This window comes from Protomyctophum parallelum (genome assembly GCF_964188405.1).
Source record: "Protomyctophum parallelum genome assembly, chromosome: 6".
In the NCBI taxonomy this organism is placed as follows: Eukaryota; Metazoa; Chordata; class Actinopteri; order Myctophiformes; family Myctophidae; genus Protomyctophum; species Protomyctophum parallelum.
In genome coordinates, this window is record NC_139701.1 from 27,638,192 (window position 1) to 27,659,422 (window position 21,231).

At 41.5% G+C, this 21,231-nt stretch overlaps 1 protein-coding gene across 2 annotated transcripts in view; it reads left to right on the plus strand.

The window, feature by feature from the left end:
• LOC310859763 (uncharacterized protein) overlaps window positions 1-20,934 on the plus strand; it is a 137,952-nt gene extending 117,018 nt beyond the window's left edge. The window contains exons 43-60 of one of the 2 annotated variants that reach the window (XM_083766472.1): window positions 455-508; window positions 1,820-1,873; window positions 2,475-2,528; window positions 4,610-4,663; window positions 4,792-4,899; window positions 8,568-8,675; window positions 9,374-9,481; window positions 11,268-11,321; window positions 13,158-13,220; window positions 13,425-13,478; window positions 13,779-13,814; window positions 14,968-15,003; window positions 15,285-15,311; window positions 16,482-16,526; window positions 16,763-16,931; window positions 18,325-18,434; window positions 18,606-18,842; window positions 19,443-20,934. In XM_083766472.1, coding sequence (XP_083622598.1) covers window positions 455-508; window positions 1,820-1,873; window positions 2,475-2,528; window positions 4,610-4,663; window positions 4,792-4,899; window positions 8,568-8,675; window positions 9,374-9,481; window positions 11,268-11,321; window positions 13,158-13,220; window positions 13,425-13,478; window positions 13,779-13,814; window positions 14,968-15,003; window positions 15,285-15,311; window positions 16,482-16,526; window positions 16,763-16,931; window positions 18,325-18,434; window positions 18,606-18,842; window positions 19,443-19,589 — 1,518 coding nt within the window. In that variant the 3' untranslated portion in view covers window positions 19,590-20,934. Of the gene's footprint in view, window positions 1-454; window positions 509-1,819; window positions 1,874-2,474; window positions 2,529-4,609; window positions 4,664-4,791; window positions 4,900-8,567; window positions 8,676-9,373; window positions 9,482-11,267; window positions 11,327-13,157; window positions 13,221-13,424; window positions 13,479-13,778; window positions 13,815-14,967; window positions 15,004-15,284; window positions 15,312-16,481; window positions 16,527-16,762; window positions 16,932-18,324; window positions 18,435-18,605; window positions 18,843-19,442 lie in introns of those variants that run through there. The other variant, XR_014569337.1, reaches the window with a different exon arrangement.
• Window positions 20,935-21,231: the final 297 nt, after the last annotated feature.

The following is a 21,231-nucleotide window of genomic DNA, read 5'->3' on the forward strand; positions in this document are numbered from 1 at the left end:
CCTGTACAAGAGTGGGGGGTGTTGTATTACCACGTTGGCACAGTGTCGCAGCACGTAGCATGAGCAACACAATGGTACCTTCTGTCTCATTGCAACCCAGGCTGAGATTGCTTGGAAATAAGCTTTAAAGAGAAATTCAACCATTCCATTAGACTCCAGTAGGATTCAGCCTATCTACGTAGCTTTAGGAGGTGTGAGGTGGTGTCAAACAGTTGAATCTACAGTATGAAGTGTGCTTTATTTTAAATAGGTAATGCATGTCTGCATGTGTCTGTGTATGTACAGTATGTATAATTATTTGTGTGTGTGTGTGTGTGTGTGTGTGTGTGTGTGTGTGTGTGTGTGTGTGTGTGTGTGTGTGTGTGTGTGTGTGTGTGTGTGTGTGTGTGTGTGTGTGTGTGTGTGTGTGTGTGTGTGTGTGCGCGCGCGCGTGCGTGCGTGTGTGTGTGCACAGGGTCCCCCGGGCGAGCGAGGAGAACGTGGGGAGCCTGGAGATGAGGGATATCAGGTAGAGATTGATGCTTACATGACAACACTTTTTTCAGTTGAAAACACATCACATGGCAATTTGTTACCAAAATATAGATCAGGCTTACTGTAAAATATTGAAAATATAACCTGTCTAGTCTACACTCTAGTCTACGCAACTCACATTGTGACACACTGGGAAACATTTTGAACTTGTAGATCGGCTGTCTTAGCTATTTCTGACAATTTTTTTAAACTTTAAAATAATGCTTAGGGGGATTAAAACCAGTAAAAGACATCACAATATTTAAAATATCCAAAATACCAGATGATATCTAGTCTCATATCAGTTTTGATATTAATTTGATATATTGCCCAGCTCTGTCGTTTGTAATTTTCTGGTGCGCCATCTCCATGTTGCTCTGGTGAGATAACAGTCACATGTGGCAGACGAGAGAGGGAGCACTTAAGGTTACAGAACTAGACAGAGCTTCTCAGTGTAGAAAATGCAATATTATCCCCTAATTGTGCAGGGCAGTGACTATCCCATTTTTTACAATTCATGATCAGTTGGCCATAACAGAAGACCCTCAGCTGTGTCTTTCCAAATTGTATACTATAGTGTAGCAAATGATAGCGTAGAAATGTAACCAGGTACAGTATCTTGAAAGAATCAAAGACACTAACCCATTTAGAACTGAGGACGATTTTTATACTGTAGATAGCAACAAGAACCCCAAAAGGGGTTCCCGTCCTGAATGGGTTATGGCTGCGTTTGGAAATTCGCACTGAGCGCACTGGTGTGCGTTGTCGTTCAAAAAACGAGTGCGCTACGCCTCATGTGCTAAGTGCCCGCACTGACTGACCCTACTCAGAAGTTGGGTTGTTCAGTGTGTGTGTGTCACTGCCGTGTCTCGAGCGCTCCCCGCCGGTAAAATTTGTCCTTTGAACTTTGTTATTACACACGTATCAACTTGTAGACCAACAGCAGGTAGGCTAATGTTATGAATTCCCTTTCAATGTTACAGGAAGGTGTGTCGTTCGTAAATAAGCTATGATGTCACCGCACTCAAAATACACAGAGAACATTCCCTGTGCGCATTTCCAAACACACCCTAAACTCCTAATGCATGAGTGTGTTCCTTTCTTGGAGTGAAGTTACCACACAAACCTCATGTTTTATCAATAAAATATGTAATATATGTATTATTATTTTTCTATCAGCAGCAGTAATGTGGAAATCGGGTGGTAAAAACAAAAACGTCTCCTGTGATGGCTGCAGCTGTATTGTGTGACATAATATTTGTAATGTGAGATTCATGTTGTATTTCACCTAGACCTTGTGTTTCAGGGTCACATCGGCCTTACTGGCCCTCGTGGGACTGTTGGACAACAAGGCTTGCCTGTAAGTCAATAAAACAAAATGTTTTTATCAACTTGAACCCTAGCGTCCCCATTCTGGTTATGTAGAACATTCTGCAAATAATAGCAAGCCCCTATATTGTCTGTTTTCAGCAAAGAGATTTGGTGTAGAGGCAAAAACAGGGTCGGCCCTGGGTGTATAGAGTTTAAGTATATTATTACTAATGTAACATTAGATTTTTCCAGCTCAGTCTCTCAGTCAGTTAGCTAATTATTCAGTTTTACAGTTTTTGGATCAAGACTTCAACCATGGTTGCTCACTGAAGAAATCAATCTTTTTCAGTTTCTAAAGAATACATTACATACTCTCAATTATTTTGAATTAAATTGGGAAATGACATCAACACAATAAATCATGATTTAGTCAACTGTAAGTAATTCATTCAAATTAGGATTGAAAATATTTTAAGTATGTCAACTTTGAGACAAAAAAATGTTTTCCAATAAAATATCATTTCACTTTTGGAGATAAAAACCGTTCGCATACAGTACAGTAAGATGGCCATTAAATAGTTATTATTCCACTATACGACTTACAGAATCATTATAGACCTGAATGTGTGTATATTTCTGTTGTTACATAGGGAACGCCAGGTCTCCGTGGAGAACAAGGTCCAAAAGGAGACAAGGGTGCTCTGGTGAGTCTGTGTTTGATTACGTGAATCCTGGGGGTTTGCTTAATCCACTGTACTTTACAGCCAATTATGGAATATAGTTTGTTGAATCATGTAATTGTATTAAGATGAGTGTGTGCTGGATACACACTAGGCTCTGTACAACAACAATAAATGCCATTCAGTGTTGGCAGTTATGGGGAGGGTTTGGTTGAGGGGTAAACCTGACACCTTGGCCATGGGAAAATAATTTTGTCCTGTTCAGCTACACAGAAATATGAAGGGAGGAGAAGATGTGTTTTCTTATTGTAGCTCATAACTCAGGCTGGAGACAGGAACCTGGAAGCAGATAGTGTCAGGATGATTGACCACCCAAAATGCGAGATTCCTCTTTGTTCTTTTGAACATGCTATTTGATCAAGTTTGACATGTCTATTCTTCTTTGCTTATGAGCTTGCAGTGGAATGTTGAGAACTGGCATCTGTGAATGTTTTGAGGAAAAAAAGATCTAAGATTTAAAACTCAACATTATCAGTCTTTGAGGAGCTACAAATAATAGCTACTGAATTCTCCAGATAGGGGGCACAGCATTTCGAAGGAAATATTCGTCCACTTTGACCAAAACTTTAATCTGGTTCCCATGCTCAAAAATCTACAAACAAAAGTCTCTTGTACAAATTAATAAACATATGTGTCACTGAAACTCTACGTAGTACTATACTGTATACGCCTAGATACTGTACTGTAGCTAGATTATAATGTACAGATGTAAACAGTACAAACCCATAAAGTTACTGTAGCTATGTTGGATTGAATTTCAGAAGCCCCTTTCAGAAGACCCTCAGACAGAACTTTGTCTGAATTGTCTTTGCTTTTTTGAACTGTCACCCTTTAGAATTTAATGGAAAATGCTTAAGGCGACATTCTATCTGAAACTGTCATCGGCAAGGATTAATCAGGCTCAAGAGGGCACAATTTCAATGTGGACAGACCTAATATCAGACTTACTGACCCGGTGATGTAATGGATGTGTTGTGTAAAAATCTAATGAGAAAAAAAGAAAATGCTTAAGGCGCTTTGGGCTCTATTTTTGTCCATGCTAAACCCCTTATCCCTAAACTGAATTCTTTGCCATGCCAATCTACAAGCTCACAACGTGTCGATGTAGATCGGCTAGTTGTGCTATTCAAAAATATTTTTTTAAATAGTAAAAAAAGTTTAGTTAGTTTAGTTTAGGGATAAGGGGTTTAGCATGGGCGGAAATAGAGCCCCTTGGCTCTTATGTATGCTTCTTGGAGTTCCCTCTCAGCATAGCAGTGGGCATGGTTTTCTGAACCCACTGAAAACTCTCCAATTCATTTTCCCCATAGAGATATTTGTGAAAACATATTATTGAATATTTAATGTTATTGTACTACATTTTCATGGTCATGACTCACCACCAGGATCCTGAATGGCTTGATTCTAGGTTTAAAATAATAATATATTTTTAAATCTCTATGGGAAAAATTAATGGTCTTTCAGTGGGTCCAGAAAACTATGCCCAGTGCTATGCTCGAGTCTATAGGATATAACTGGTTCTGATCCAATGTAAATCAAAATGACATGAAATCCACTTCATACAGTACTGCAGTGCTGTGGGTGCAATATTAAGTTCCAACCAGTCATTGGTCTGACAATGACAACCTACCTCAAACCCTATACCCCTAACCCAGGGGTTCTCAACGTTTTGGTTGGGGACCCCGGAAATGCTTTGGCCTTGTCTCACACAGCACAATATATGGGGCTTTCCCCATGTATGGGGATTTTGAGTGACAAAAAAACGCTAGATTTCATAGTTAACATATGGGCTTAATATCAGGGATCTCCATATATGGGCTTAATTGCGACAGCAAGTCGCATTTACTATGATATCACTGATTTACTATCATCCCTGATGATGTCATAGTGATGTCACGAGACCTGTGCCCAGGATTGTTAGCGACGATTGTGAGTGAAAGATTGAGTGACGATTGTGAGTGACATGACGTGACAAAAAAACGCAAGGTTTCATAGTTAACTGTTTGTGGAAATAAAGGATGTTTTATCTTTTTGCATTTACCCAGGGAACAATGGGCAAGAAAGGAGCAAGGGGGCTGAATGGAGCACCTGGTGTTGAAGTGAGTATCACATCAACTCAACACTGTAAAGACAAAGGGAAAGACTGTCGCGTAAACATCAGATGGGTGCTTGTTCTGTTTTATTTTGTTTAGTAAAAAACAGTGTGGGTGGTTTGGAAATTTCCCAGGGGCTGGTTGGTTTACCTGGACTCAAAGGAATGGAGGGATACCCTGGATTGGACGGTCCACCCGGACTGACCGGCTTACCAGGATTTCCAGGGAAACGAGGACGACAGGTACTCAACTCAACACATTGTCTTTACTGTGTTTACTGTGTAGTTGAGGCACTATATAGGGGACTGTATGTATCATGTAGCCCTGCCTGAAGTTCATTCATACACCTACAATGTCCCCTGGATAAGGGGGGATTCCATCTTGTGTGAGTGATAGATGGTTGGTTTCCCACACGGGAGACCCTGGTTCAAATCAGGGGTGTTACATTTGCACCGTTCACCTGTCAAAAGGGGATGGATGTAACAGAGTAGCCCTGCTTAAGGGATACTCTGGTCTGGGCCCAATATCTCCTCTGGCTAATAAGGCCTTTTCTGACCTGTCAAGAGTTCCAGTTTGACTACAGTACATCTGTTGGTTATTTAATCATCAGCAGAATGGCCAATCTTCTACATTTGTCCATAACCGCTGTAGTTTTAAGACCCAGAAATGAGACTTAAAATGACAAATATGAAAATATTCATTAAATGCCTAATTGTTTTTTATCAAGTCTTAATATGTATTAGATGTTTCTGCCCCCCATCAAATACATTGAAAGAGAAAGGCTGTCCCCTTTATGTCTGGCTGCCAGTTGTGTAACAGTTCTTGTGTGGGATTTAGATAATCTTTTTTCTTTTCCTTTCTTTTTACTTGAATAACATTGTCTCTTGCAGTTGGAGTAAGTTCTTTGAACTTGGAACCATTAAATGCATCTAAGTCTTTTCAGCACCAGCATCATTTCATTGCCAAGTCTATGGTTTATACAAGGAATATCCTTTGGCATTAGTTATGTAATAAGAAAAATGCATGTCTGTCAATCAAAAAGTAAGACATTTGTTCTTGTTAAATAACCTCTTTGTTCCTGTGAGCCAGGTTGATTTTTTAGAGGTTTCCTACCAACAGCAGTCATAAGCCATTGGTCCAGTTCAGTCGTCCAGTGCAGTGAGGGTGCTTTTTTATTGCACAGAACACAGGGCTCTCACACAGGGAGAGCTTGGCAGGAAACAGACTGATTTCACACTACATACCACTGTGGTGGAAACACAATATGGCCTCTTTCTGCTTCTGTTGGCAGACGGAGGGGGAATCTCTACAGAGCCGATCCTCATCATCTCCCGGGCTTACCAAGCAATCATGATTTCCATCATGGCTATCAATTATCTTCTATCTCATTGTCTTTCTTTCCTATATCCACATCTATCTCCTCGATAAAGAAAAGACTGTTCTTGGACTGAATAGAATAGTGTGGAGTAATGGGAAGGAGAAGAGAGAACTAGATCAAGTGCCCCTCGGGCCACAGGTCTCCACCAGGGCAGGTCAGGTTGTGGCCTCCTGGTGGCGCTATAATAGGCCAATTGGATGATTTGAGGCATTTTGTTCCAAAAATATGTTTTGCAAAAATCCACCTGTTGGTGGCGCTATAACAGGCCAATGTGAAAAGGGTGGGATATATTCCTCAGCCTAGTAGGAAAGTCTGTCAAAGATTTCGCGTAAATTGCACGCTGTGTTATGAACTTATGATTTGAGGCTTTTTGTTCAAAACGGGCCAATCCTGCAAACTTTGAAAGCCAATGTTAGCCAATTAGGATGGAATATGAAATATTGGACAGAACCGGCTTGAACACATGACTATAGTGTGTAATGATTTGCGGGATTTTGGGACACAATCTGGAGGAGTAATATAAAAAAATGCTTTTTCAAAAGTCGGTCTCCTGGTGGCGCTATAACAGGCCGTTCTGGAAAAGTTGGGGCAGAGGTTCATCGTTGGCATCCAGGGTGTGTGTGTGCAAAATTTGGCATCGACCGGGTTAACGGTGCCGGAGATTAGCTGTACACAGACGGACGGACGGACACACCGACTCACACACACACACACACACACACACACACACACACACACACACACACACACACACACATATTGGTTCAAGTGGTAGAACAGGTGTTTTGTCTTGTCAGCATGCCCATTGTACCGTATGAGATCACTAGATGTTGCTACTAGGGCTTCTAGACTCCAAGGGCCCTATTTTTGGACAGGTACATTGGATGAGCCAATAAGCAGACAGCAAAGTTCCCATGGCGCAGTGGCTTTTGGTCCAGTAGGGCAGTTGATCTGACGGTGATGCCAGGGGTCTTTGAGGGAGTTCCAGGGGGTCCTCAGCAAAATAAGGACAAGTGTAATCACTCAAGTTCTATTTCATATTTTCATCAGAAATATCAATTATTATATTTACATGGTGAAAAAAGCAGGGGGGAGGAATAAAAATACATTGCAGCTACACTGTAGCTTTGTAGCTTTGCATCTGGAAGTTGAACCCAGCTCAGCTAGAATTTGTAGCTTTGTAGCTTTTGTAGCAGCTACAAACGTCGGATGCATCTTTTCATCTTCATGTCACTGGCTTCCATTGACAATGAATGGTAGACTGTATCTTTGCATCTGCCCGTGTGAACGCACCATATCACCACACCGCACCTGCCATGTGGTTGACTGCACTTGACACTTTTAAAGTTTCACTAGTGTTATAATCTATACTTTAGGTTTAGGTGATTCTCATCGCTCTTTGAATGCATCTGTTTATGGCAGACAGCTTCAGTGACCGCGTCTTTAACCAATGCAAGTTTCTGCTTCATGTGTGCTTTCTGCATACTGTACATCCACACATGAGTAGGGGTGAGGCACCAGGTCAGACTTGATTAAATCTCTGATAGATCTTAGTAAGCTGACAGACACAGTGGCCTTTTCTTATGCAAGAGCTCCCCAGAGGTCCAAGGATTGGGGTTCAACCAACAAACCTTTCCGCGGTGTAATTCCAAACCACTTCCTGCTGATTTGGGGCTTATTTTTTCATGATTTATCCATTTTACCTCACAGCGATTCAGAAACAGAAGCTGGATGTACAGTGGAGGTCAGCCAATTCAATCTGTTATTCTAATATCACTCTCTCCCATCTGCCACCTCCACTGCTCTGATGGAGCAGGAAACCATTGTGGTCCTTGTGGCTCAAGAAAGCACTTCAGCAACAGTCAGTCATTTTACCGGCACTTCTCAAGCACATTGTAAAGAAATATTATGGAAAGGCCAGCCGACTTCAGCCCTGAGTGACAGATTTAACCACTTAAGCCCTATATACAGTACTTTATTGACTGGAATCCCCCAGGCTCTAATACGACCCCCTCCTTTTTTCCCCTCTACAAAATGTCTTAGCAGAAAATAGTTGTGCTACAACATAACCCAACCCTGCTATTCTCACCTAATGTTTGCCACAGACCAGGGACGCTAGCGTTCATGTGGTTAAATGTACAGTATGTTGAAATGGAATAATATGCAGACACGGCTTTGAATTGTGCATGGAAATGTACAGTATGTGCGACTGTACATGACATATGAGATATATGTTGAAATATGGCTTAATTGTGGTTCCTTGTTATTATTCCTGTCCAGCCCTGAGTATTATGTCGTTCCCCTTCTAGTACGTGACCACACCTCAGCACAGCAGCTGCTTTTGTCATTTTATTATTTCCATTCAGGAACTGATTGTTCATTTTTCTTGATGACCTGTTTATTGAATTAAGAACACTTTTGACATTTAGAGGTGTGTGTGTGTGTGTGTGTGTGTGTGTGTGTGTGTGTGTGTGTGTGTGTGTGTGTGTGTGTGTGTGTGTGTGTGTGTGTGTGTGTGTGTGGTGGTTTCAGGGTACGAGGGGTATGGTGGGGCATGTGGGCCCTGATGGACGTCCAGGACCCAGGGGAGAAGTTGGTCTTCCTGGACTGATTGGAGAGATAGGACCACCTGGTCAAAAGGTACAATACTACCCACAATGGAGGATATGTGCGTGACATCATCATCATACACGGACATTATGCGGGAACGCCCACTGAGTGGCAAAAAACTACTTTCGGGCCTTGACAACCCATACATCCAAACAGAAAAGTGACTCCTATCTGATTGCAATAAATGACGTTAAACTACATTAAACCCACTTTGCCACTCACTTTATGCACGTGCATACCCTCTATAGCAGGGTTCCCCAATACATTTTCCTCAAGGGTCATATTTTGACTACGGTACCAGGCTGGGGGCCTTTTGTTTTTTAATTATTCCGCAGGCCGCAGATGGCCCGCGGAACCCTGCTCTATAGCAATCCTTTTATTTTTATATAGAGAAAACAAGCAATAAAAACAGCATCGATAGATCCCCAATCTGAGATGTGTTAATGACAAAATGCCTTTTTAATCAATCACCCCATGATGCCTTGAATTCATAGAGAATGTTATGTTTTTGTCGTATTCCTGATCCAATATTCCAATATTTGATTCATTAAAGTAAACTGGTTTAACACCAGCAAAACTATATACGTATACGAAAAATCTGTTTATAGCATGCAGCATTTAGATTACAGTGTGAGAGTTGTTTTGGAGTTTATTTATTTATTTTTATATATGTATTTATTTTTTATAAATTGCCAATCTACAACCGCTACAACCTCTCTTTTGTCCAGGGAGAGCTGGGCTTGCCAGGGGAGAGGGGATCCCCAGGAATTAAAGGGATGGAGGGGGCCACGGGTGACCAGGGCTGGAAGGGAGACCCCGGACTGAAAGGGCAAACGGTGAGTATATATAATTTGTGATTTAAAATTGGAACTAAAAATGACAGTAGTCTTGTCTATACGATATTTACTTGCTCTGTTTATATTTACCCTCTCCAACTGTATATACTTTCTCCATTTTCAACAGTTTATATTATATTCTGACACTTGCTTTGGCAATGTAAACATATGTTTTAATATGCCAATAAAGCTCCTTTGAATTAATTGAATTGAATCTACTTGGTGAACTCCAACAATACTGAATAATATAAAGGATATGCCTGGGCATATTTTAGGGTCTCGTAAATTCTAAGGTCATTGGTAAGGCCAGTGTGTCTATTACATAATGTTTTTGTGCCAGTTAATTATTATGCTATTACCTGGAATTGGATTATTATATTAGTTACTGTTAGACATTACAATGGAGAGAGACAGGACAGAGGTTTGGCTGGATTTGAACTCAGAACGATGTCAATTATATGCACTAACTGGTTGAGCCACCAGGGCGCCCCAAAGTTAAAAACAATACAATCTTTTATATCAATCTCTAAATATAGCACAGGGGTTTAAGTAGCTAATTGCGGTGGGGGTAAAAATGTGCGTGTCTGACACATTCCACCTGGCAAGGCCAGGTTATGTAAGATCTCCAGGCACTCCAGGGACCTGAAAATGAGGTGCTCTGAGTCTGGTTAACTTACATAACTCCGCAAAATACCCCACCCTTATCCCCCTTGTGTGTCGGCCCTCCCCTGTTCACCTCCATTGATGGTGGTGAAATGGAGACACGGCTTCGGCCCCTGGGTCCGATCCCCTTACGCTTTTCAGAGAGTGCACTATTCTAGGCCAAACCCGCTGGCCAGAAAGCAGAGCCGACTAGAGGATGTGGATGATTGGCTGTACAAACACGGTGTCTGCCACCATGCACGACAGACCGAGCTCAGACACAGACGGGACGTACTAGACACCCACTCCTTGTCCTCGTCTGGATATGTGTGTGTGTATGTGTGTGTGTGTTCATGCGCGTGCGTGCATGTGTGCATGCGTGCGTGTGCGCACACACCTGTGAGTAGGTGTATAATGTGCAATTATAGACCCAGACATAGGGCTTTGCATGTGACCCACTTCTTGTGTCTAACAGTTCATTTATTTTGTGTTAGACAAGATCATTTATGAGAGGCCAACTGAAGACCAACTTTGTCTGGGGTATTGGTTGAGGATATGGGAGGTTATTTAAAAGTGGGGTGAAAGTGATGTTAAACCTTGGTAGAACCTTGGATGTTAATCTGTTGCTTCTGTGCTCTGTGATTGAGGAACCAGAAGTGATTCCATTCCCTCTCACTGTATGGCAAAACAATTCTCAAAATCACACTTTTAACACAGGGTTGGTACTTGGTAGCCTGAGGTAGCTTCTGTTTTGTGAAGTCGTGCACATGATCGGCCTACTTTTGAGGGGATAGACATACAGACAAACCCTGTTACAGACAACTTGGCCTACGGCCACGCTGTAATTTTTTTAATAAAATTAGTCCTTGCTTTAATTATATTATAGATCTCACATGACATGCCCTAATTCCTATTCAAACTCTTATTTTGTTATATAATGTGCTTATAATATGGAAATAATATGAATACATGATTTTTGATTTATGAAGCTATTCGGAAGAAGAAATATTGAAGATGCTACGAGCATTAAGGCAAAGGTTTTGTTGCTAGATAGTGTTACCTACAATAGGCAATAAATGTAAATGTATTACCAGTTCATTGCCAGTTTATTGTGTTCTAATGTAACTGTCTTCTTTGTTTGCAGGGACAATCGGGAGACTTGGGGATTACTGGTTTACAGGGGTTTCCAGGCCCAAAGGTACCGTAAGTGGGTCAACTATCCAATTATTATACAGGAGGAGAGGAGAAGAGAGACCCAGATTCCAATACCCCTAATCTCGGCCACAAGCTCACTCACACTCGGTCACTCCAGCATGGTGCTGTTACAGTGAAATTGGTGACCTGCTGAAATATGTGACAATCATGTAGACATCACATAATGTCAGTGTCCGAATGTAAATTGTTGCAGTTTGTTTATTAGCAGAGTTCAACATTGCTGTATTTAGGCCACGTATTTAAAGACCTCTATGTAAATTGTGTAAAGTCCACATAGTCACATATTTCGGCAGGTCAGCAATTTCAACACCGCCATGCTGGAGTCGTCGAGTGTGAGTGAGCGAGTGGCCGAGATTTGGGGTAGCCTATTGGATTTTGGCTTAAGGAACATAGAGACTGGCAAATGAGGACATGAGACAAGATTTGTCCAATTAGATAATATGAGAGAGATGAGATGAAAATCCAATGAAATCCAACTAACAATAAACAAGATACACACACTCATAAGTGCAGAGATTCCTGCAATTTCTCAATTTGTTTCTCGACAGTCGCCGATCCGACCAACTTCACACTGGTGAAATGACTCCCTCAAGTAGTATGCTAGAAGTCGATCGGTCGGATGGTTCTTGAGATATGCGGAAGACAAACAGACTGGTCATGCAGGGTTTCCATGCATTTAATAGACTAGTCCTTACCCGTTCTGAATATATGAACAGCAAATTATGTTCAGTGTGGGGAATTGTTTACAGATGGTCTTGGGAAGTTATATATAATATATATATATATATATATATATATAGAATATTAGTGGTCCATGACATGAAAATGTTTGAGAACCACTGCTCTAAAACAACATTGGACAATGATGTTTGACCTTGATCTGGCCTGTTAACATTTTCATAGACCTGGTTGCTTGTTTCCCTCTCAGTCAATGTGAAAGCCGTGTTGACATTAGCTTAGCACACAACAGCTAGGAGGATGCAGCAGGCTGCTGCCGTCATGTTTAACAGTATTTTGCGCAATTTATGTCCCCGAATTTATGGACTTATGGCTCCATCGCTGGCTCTTTCTTTAGTAGAAGTAGAAATGTAACGTGTTGCTGACTGTTTATCGTCCCTCTCACACGCGCGCGCGCACACACACACACACACACACACACACACCGCCTCCTGGCCGCTGCAGACCGTAGTACTGTAAATATGACATGAATATGAATGCAAAGTAGTGGTTGATGTGTGGACAGGCAAGCTGTTGCTGCAGTGCATGGTGAGATATGTGCAAACGGTGTCATTTGGTAGGAGAAGACGGCCAAAGGATGCAACACACACACACACACAGTCAGCGGCGCCAAATTGTATAGGCACTCTTTGTTGTGTTGCGGCGGTAGCTAGAGGAAGCATGCCTGTGGGGTAACGGTGAGAATGGTGGCCTGTGATGCAGGTGTCGCCAAGGGGCGGAGGTGTGTGAGGTTGCGAGGTTAATTCACTAATAAATTAATTATTAATCATTAATGTGTCAAATCGAAAAAAGGGCTCCGTTAAGACCTCCATATTGGTGGTCAATGCCTGTGTGAAAAGTGGGAGCGATTGGTGCAGGCAATGAGGAGATACGCCGGTGTTTCTGACATTCATTCATTCATTGTTAGAATTATAGTATGATGATGGTATGATAATATAATAGTAGGGCAGATGGGAATAACACGATTATAGGACATGAGATGGGGAAACAAGAGTGTGACGTATAGTACATATCTTCATATATCTTGTATACAGTATATCTATAGAGTATATCTGACATGGACTTTTTGCTTTTATAACAGGGCCCGGGTGGAGATTTTGGATTTAAGGGTGTGCCAGGTCCCAAAGGCCCTTTGGGCATAATGGTGAGTATAATAGGAAGACAGATAATGGGTTCACAACTGTGCTCTCTTCAGATGGAACACTGGGAATTCAGTCCTTAATAAAGTGCAATCACTCTGATAAGGAATTGACTGGCCCATACATTGTGCAGAGTGGGGATCCTCAATCCTATATGAATTCTGTTGATGTGGTAAATGCTTGTTTGTTTGTTTGTTTGTTTGATGTAGGGATTCAGTGGACCCGTCGGCCCTGATGGAATGATGGGGCCAATGGGGAGACCTGTAGGTTTCTTACTTTCTGTGTGCATGTGCGTGTGTGTGAGCGTGTGTGTGTGTGTGTGTGTGTGTGTGTGTATGTATGTGTGTGTGTGTGTGTGTGTGTGTGTGTGTGTGTGTGTGTGGTGTGTGTGTGTGCGCTCGCTCGTGAGCTTGTGGTGCATGCGTGTGTGTGAGAGATCATAATCAATGCAATTTACTAACCAGCAACAACATACAGTAAGCAAACCATTGGAATGTAGGGTAGCCTGCATGCAGTAAATACTCTGTTATGTTGAAAATATGTATTTTCGTTATTTTCCACAGGGGCTTAGGGGTCCAACAGGAAGCAATGGTGAAATGGTGAGAGTCTGTCTAGATATATCTAGGCTATTTCTATTATAGTGTTAGGCTGATGTTCCAAACTCTTCACTGGTAATGTTTAACAGAGAACAACACATGTCACCTTCAACAGTACTGTGTGCGTGTGTACTGTGCGCGTGCGTGCATGCATGCATGCGTGCGTGTGTTAAAAGATCCACTGTAAGTGATGGATACAGTGTTTACAGATGTATGACAGCTGGACGTGTGTCCCTGGTGGTTTTGTTTATAACACGTTCCCGCAGCACATAATTCTATGGCTGAGTCACGGTCAAGGTACATGTTTCAAGGTGGCTTGCTGTACTCTCCATGGAGCATTACTGTACTGTACTCCCAGCCCAGCTCATGTAAACAGTAGTGAGGAAATGCCCTGTCATAATGTTAGCACTGCAAGCCACAGAGGGCTCACCGTACATATACTCTTCTATCACCATCCTCACTCTGTGGTGTAAACTCTTTTACGACTCCCTCCCGCTGAAACTCCCTCTCTTTCTCACACATACTTCTCTCATTCTTACATTTTTTTTGTACAATGATGAATTAAACAAACGACAAAATTCCCTTTCCCTCCTCCCCCTGTCTCTCTCTCTCTCTCTCTCTCTCTCTCTCTCTCTCTACATCTCTTTCTCTCCTCTCCCCTCTCTCTCCCTCTCCTCTCCATCTCTCTCTCTCTCTCTCGCTCTCTCCATCTCTTTCTCTCCTCTCCCCTCTCTGTCCCTCTCCTCTCCATCTCTCTCTCCTTCTCACTCCATCTCTCTCCTCTCTCTCTCTCTCACGCATGCATGCATGCACGCACACACACACACCAGCTACCCTAGGGCTACTGATGTTTGACTGTGCCAGTTCCCTAGTAAACCAGAGGGGGCAGTAGACACCAATTTGTCAAACTTTCATTGCTTTCTGCGCAATTTATGTATTGACAATATCTGCCTATAGAAGATAAGCTTACTGTATAATATGCTCATTTCACAATTACACAAACTGTCCATTAAGTTTAGCAAAGGGATTAGGGTACCTAAAACCCAGTTATTGTTGCAGATGTGAATTTACATAGCAGATATTTTACATAGCGTTTATGTCTAATCTAACAGATCATCTTTTAACATTTTGATTGTTTGATGATTTTGATTTTCAGGGACCTCAAGGGCCACAGGGATATCCAGGTCCCAGAGTAAGTTCACTCATTTAAATGCAATATAACCGTGGTTCTGAAAGGTTTCCTTTGACCCCCAAATAATTATATTCTCTGGCTGTTTAAACTGGCTAATTAAACTTACTTTTGATTCAGTCAGCTACACACAGTATGCTCACAGCTTTTAAGAGGACAAGATCTGATCTAGGATAAGGATCTAGGAGACTAGGACTAGGTCATATGAAGTAATGTAATGATCAACTCTCCTAATATGATAACACCATACAACATCATATCTATCATCTGCCTTTCTTCAACAGGGACCTCCTGGGGAGCCTGGTCCCACAGTAAGTCAACTATCTTCCTCAGACATTGATTATTTTAAGAAAACAAACAGGGTTGGGGGTTGCATATGTCCAGGCCTCAAAGTCCACATAAAATATTCTGCTAAAACCAGATTTATTTTTCTACTGAGCTGTTTTGATTGTAACATGAAAGCAGTAGTACATGACAGCGCATTTGAATGGTGAATAAAATGGATGTTAGAGGGCTTCTTTTGCAACACTGAATTGCACAGTACAGTACAGTAAACCTGTAAAATGCTCTGAAGTCATCAGAAACTACTTATCTTACCTAATGATGACAAGAGCAATGTACTCAGCAAAAACCTCTGATTTAATCAATTTCGAAGGTTGGGGCTCTGAGGGTGTAAAGGGTCCATTTGGTTACATTTGTACACTCTCTAGTACAGTGCACTTAATCTGTTTGATATTTTCCATTCATGCTGGGGTGAAGCATCTCTCTTTTATCCTAAGACCCAGGCTTTTTGCCAGGCCAAGATTAGCTACATTCATTTGAGAGGGAGAAAAAGCAGCAACAATCTTTTATTGACAGCAGGGCCAAGTTGAGTGAGGGTCAACACATCATCCTGGCACAAGATCTGATGTCTTTGCTGGGAACTACTCAAGCTGACAAACAATCTCACAGACAGAATGTGGAAAAAAGGACTCTAGTAATGTTATTGTGTAATACTGGTGATGAGTAAGCCCTGTAGTGGAAACCAGCCTATAATGTCTTCTCTGCTTCGCTTCAGTGACTTTGAATGGTTTACCACAGTTTCCCATTGTCTGAGTGACTTCCTTTCCCTGTGTGAGCTGCATGACCAGAACAGTTTGTTCAATCTGACGGTTGAAAAAGGCCGTATTGGGTAGCCTTGTGTTTACATAGACTGTATGATAATCAGAGGTGTTTATACTGAGGGGAATGTGTTAGTGTACCGTACCCCCCACTGAGGTCAGGAATGTGACCGTTTATTGTTGTATGACTCACTTTGTACTACTTCCCTCTAGTATCAAGCTGCATTTTGACCGTATCAGAGAGATTGAAGTTTACAATGGGGTTTGATATAATTCTGTGTGTGTGTGTGTGTGGGGGGGGGGGGTATACATACTATATACATGTATATTTTTAACTTATATTGTTCGTAAACTATTGAACTGAATGTGCTGAACCCACAGAGGCGGTTCTATCCAGATGACTCCAACACTGCCTATAGAACAGAGGTAATCTTTTTTTTTATTCAGGCGGATGGATGGATAATTTGTCAGGGTTGAATGATGGATTATTGCCATAATGGATGGATGGATGGATGGATGGATGCATCTACTTACTGTAATGTAATGAGGAAAACGTAATGCTTGACCATTTGTGTTTTGTACTGATTATTAATATTGTCATGGTTCCATAGCCTGTTAATCTGAGAGAACTGACAGTGATGAATTTGCATGTATCTTAAAAGAGTTTTCAGAACACTGAGATGGCTTTGCCAGACCAGAACTCGGACATCCTCAAGACTCTCCATTACCTGAGCAGTGTGATAGAGAGCATTAAAAAACCTCTGGGCACTCGGGAGAACCCAGCCCGTGTCTGTAAAGACCTGCTGGACTGCCATCAAAAGCTCACTGATGGTGAGAATATCATATACCTTGTGATTTCAGCATTTTATCCGCTTTTGGCCTACAAAAAAACATGTATTTTGGATGGTGGTCTGTCCATCCATCTGTCCATGCACGTTTGTCTCAAGAAACATCTTCAAAATTGGCTGGATTGCCATGGAATTTACTGTTCCCCACTTCCCCTTCATACTCCCAGAATATGGATATTGAGGTCAGGATACAGATACATGTTGATGTACTGTATATCAGCGTGGGTGCTGCTGACAACTGAGTTGGTTGGAAAATAGCAATCAGTTGCACTGCGTCTGGCACTGCTTTGTGCCAGGCGGAAGATTGCGCACCGCCTTGCCCCTTATCCCTAAACTTATTAGCCATATTTTACAATCTTTTTTTTTTTTAATAGTTCAACTTACTGATCTACATCAACATGTTGTGAGATAGCTTGTAGGTCGGCTATTTGAACTATTTTAAAATCTTTTTCAAATTAGTAAAACATGGCACAGGTGCTGAAAGTCATTCATACAGTTTATTGTTTTAAGTGGGGAATTTGGTATAGTCTTTTTTATTGGCCTAAACTATTGTCTATATACATGCATTCATGAATCCACTTGCTGACCGGCTGTCAGTATTGAGCAATTATTTTTCTTCCCTTTCCCTCCTCCCCCTCTCTCTTTTGACCCTACCATTAACATCCTATGGCAGGCAAAAATGTCAAAAATGTCAAACTTTCCTTATGCTTTAAGTAGCATGTGACATTGCAAGCATTAGTTTTGCACAAAAAACACTCCTTGGGCTAAAAACAGCCATGGACGTCATGACAAATGTGATGAGGTCAGCACCTTTTGGGCATGGATTGGAATGGATTCAGAATCATGAAAACCCCCTAGTTTGACATGTCACTTGCTACATACTACTGACCGGGCACCCATTTTGGTGTTAGCATCATGTTATGCTTTAGCTATTTAAAAATAGCAGATCTACAAGCTCATATCGCGCCACCGAGTGGCGCGATACGAGCTTGTAGGTCTGCTATTTTTGAAAAATCGAAGAACGACTGTGACATTTTTAGAATCTGATCTCAGGTCAGAATGGGTTCATCAGACCAGTGTGTGTCCGGCGGAAACCTCGTATGAATCTGATCTCAGGTCAGAATGGGTTAAAGCATAAGGAAGTTTGACATTTTTGCCTGCCATAGGATTTTAATGGTAGGGTCATAAGAAACCCCTATAAAAGAATTGCTCAATACTGACAGCCAGTCAGCAAGTGGATTCACGAATGTATGTATATAGACAATATTTTAGGCCAATAAAAAAGACTATATACCAAATTTCCCACCCGTCCACCTCGGCTGTCGGACTATTATACTCACAGGACTTATTGATGATTATTGGAAATTGTGTTGTAGGCCGCTTTTGGATTGATCCCAATCTTGGCTGTACATCTGATGCCATTGAGGTTTTCTGTAACTTCACTGCAGAAGGGCAGACCTGTTTAAATCCAGTGGCATCTAATAAGGTAAGATGGAATTAAGTGGTAAAATCAAACCTCCAGTAATTGCTGAACAGAAAAGACAACATACAATGCAGCTAATAGTTTTAACTATTATTATTATTATTATTTTTTACTTATTTGAACGTGTTTCTGCATTGAAATCGTATTTTCCTTTGGTTTGACATCTCATTACAGATGGTGTTTGGTGTCGGGAAAGTCCAAATGAAGTTTCTCCACTTACTGAGTACTGCAGCCAGCCAGAGCATTACAGTCCACTGCTTCAATGAGCCACCGTACAGTACATCAGACAGCTTCAGTGCCGGTGGACAGATCCCCCAGAACGACGCCCCGCTGAAGTTCCGTGGCTGGAGTGGACAGGTGTTTGAGGCAGACACATTACTTGAACCGCACGTGCTACAAGATGAGTGCAAGGTAATGAACATTAGAGCAGTGGTTCTCAAACTTTTTAAAGTCAAGGATCCCCAAATGTATTTGTTGGGGACCCCCTGGAACCCCCCCAGTTAATTATCCTTATAGTCATAGTGTTGACTATTAAATGCAAACCCCTATCCTTCATCTTGTTTCTTTCTCGATTTATGCTGATGTGAAATAAAAGTAAAACAGTAAAACAATCAGCGTATTCAAATCATGGTCATATATAATTCCTATAGTGCAAGTGCAGTGGTTCTCAAAGGGGGTTCCAGGGACCCCGGGGGTCCATTAGGGGATTCCAAAGAATCCCCAGTAAACTCACAAGTTAACACATCGCAATGTGAAGCATTTTGTGAGCTTGTAGATCTGCTATTTTTTAAAGAACAAAACACAAATCTCTCATTGGGGTCCCTGGCACAAAATCTTTTCAGGTGGATGTCCGTGGCCATATACATTTGGGGGTCCTTGACATGCAAAGGTTTGAGAACCACAGAATTTGTGTCCATGCAGCCTTACGGCAGACAAAAAAGTTCAAATTGCTACTGTACGTGAGATGTGTTGGGGAACTTTAATAGTACTGTGTTCCCTTTCTTTGCACAGATCCAAGATGGCAGCTGGCACCAGTCACATTACTTGTTCTATACTCAGGATAGTCGTCATCTACCAATTGTAGACGTACAGCAGCTTTCAACATCACAACCCCACCGCCAGCGACATATAGAAGTTGGGCCAGTCTGCTTCCTCTGAGGCCAATATCGCCTACAACTAACACGTTTATATAAACTAGTACAATATGGGCCTCCCATACAGCATGTCTGCCTACCAAAGAAGGGCTTGAACACCAAGCTGAGAATGGTTTCTGCACCACGTGGGAGACCATCATCTGGTGTTTGTTTGTGAGAATGGCAAACACCTTGTCCAGTCAGGCAGACCTCAGTGGAGGAACTCTGTCTCTATGGGACACCCAGGCCACGAAGGCCAAAGGAGAACAGTGCATACTAATATTTATCAAATAAATGTGTAAAGTATTTGTGTTTATTTGCGTGTCAAAAAGGTGCTTGGGTTGGCTGCATCTTGGACCCATATTAGTCCCTGATCTCAGGGTATGGCCTATCCATGTACTGTAGCAACCTATCTAAACCCAAAACTCATACCTCCCCCTCTCACTCCCCAATCTTACACACTAGCCATCCTAACCTGGGGCCTAAGCCAGAGGAGAGTGCCAGGCCTCTAAATAGGAGCACTGTCTAACCAAAGGTTCCTAAGTGTGCAATAGCGTGTGGATAATGTGTGACTGTTTTAAATATTGCATTTCCAATCAAAGGCTTTTTTTCCTACAGTTTTCATAACAGTTTTGTCTTTCGTCCGATCCAGCTAGACATGTTCATCTTGACAAATGGTGCTCTACCTCTACTCCGCTCATTTGCCTTCTAGGAAAGACGCTTGTGTCACGTTAGTATTCTTCCTTCAAGTTGTATGTACCGGTTACATCAAGATTTATTCTGTTGTATGAGTACTTATTTTGCTTTGGTCATTTCTAATTTATGAACCATTTTTTATATACTACATCCATTTATTTTCTTCTTTTTGTTTTTACCTATGAGGTAGGTTCTTCAGTAGTGACTTATCATTGGTGCTGCAATAAAAGAATGAGTGATCATCTGTGTGTTTGACTTTTCCTGTGTATATATTGACAGCATACTGTATGTTTGATTATTTATATCCTTTTTGTTTTTGTTTGCATTACTTTACCACAGTAAGTTATACTCCCAGAGATCTATTTGGTCAACAACATTCATCCATTCTAAATAAGTATTTATGTTTTTAAATAAGTGTGTTTGTATGCACACACTTGTGACAGTATGTGTATCATGCCTACAGTATGTGTCAGCTCATTCTGTAGTTGTTAATAGGACTGGCAGCTAACATAGGCCAGAATCAGAATCCATTAAAAGGGCAGTCAAGAAGATTCTTAAGTTATATTACCTTGGAGAAAGTGTAATTATATACATTCTCTGGTGGATAAAGTTGAATGAAATGTGTAAATATTTAATATGTTGACATCAAATAAATGGAATGTTTTATCCCCAAACAGTTTGGTGCTGGTTTTTCATTTCTCTTTAAAAATATATAATATATTTGGTGTAGAGATGTCACCCACCACCTTGGAAACGGGTTTGACAGTGCCTCTGGCTTGGGAAGGCACTCCAACGAACACCAGTTACTCCAGGGTGCCTGTTCAGCAGGTAGTAGAACTGGGAGGGTATATGTTTCTCTGTGAAACTGCAGGTGAAAAGAAGCAGCTGGTCCATGTTTATCTGAGGAAACGTAGCCTTGCACAGCCAGACATCAGTGATCTCTACCTACTCTGGACACTATGGAAAACCAG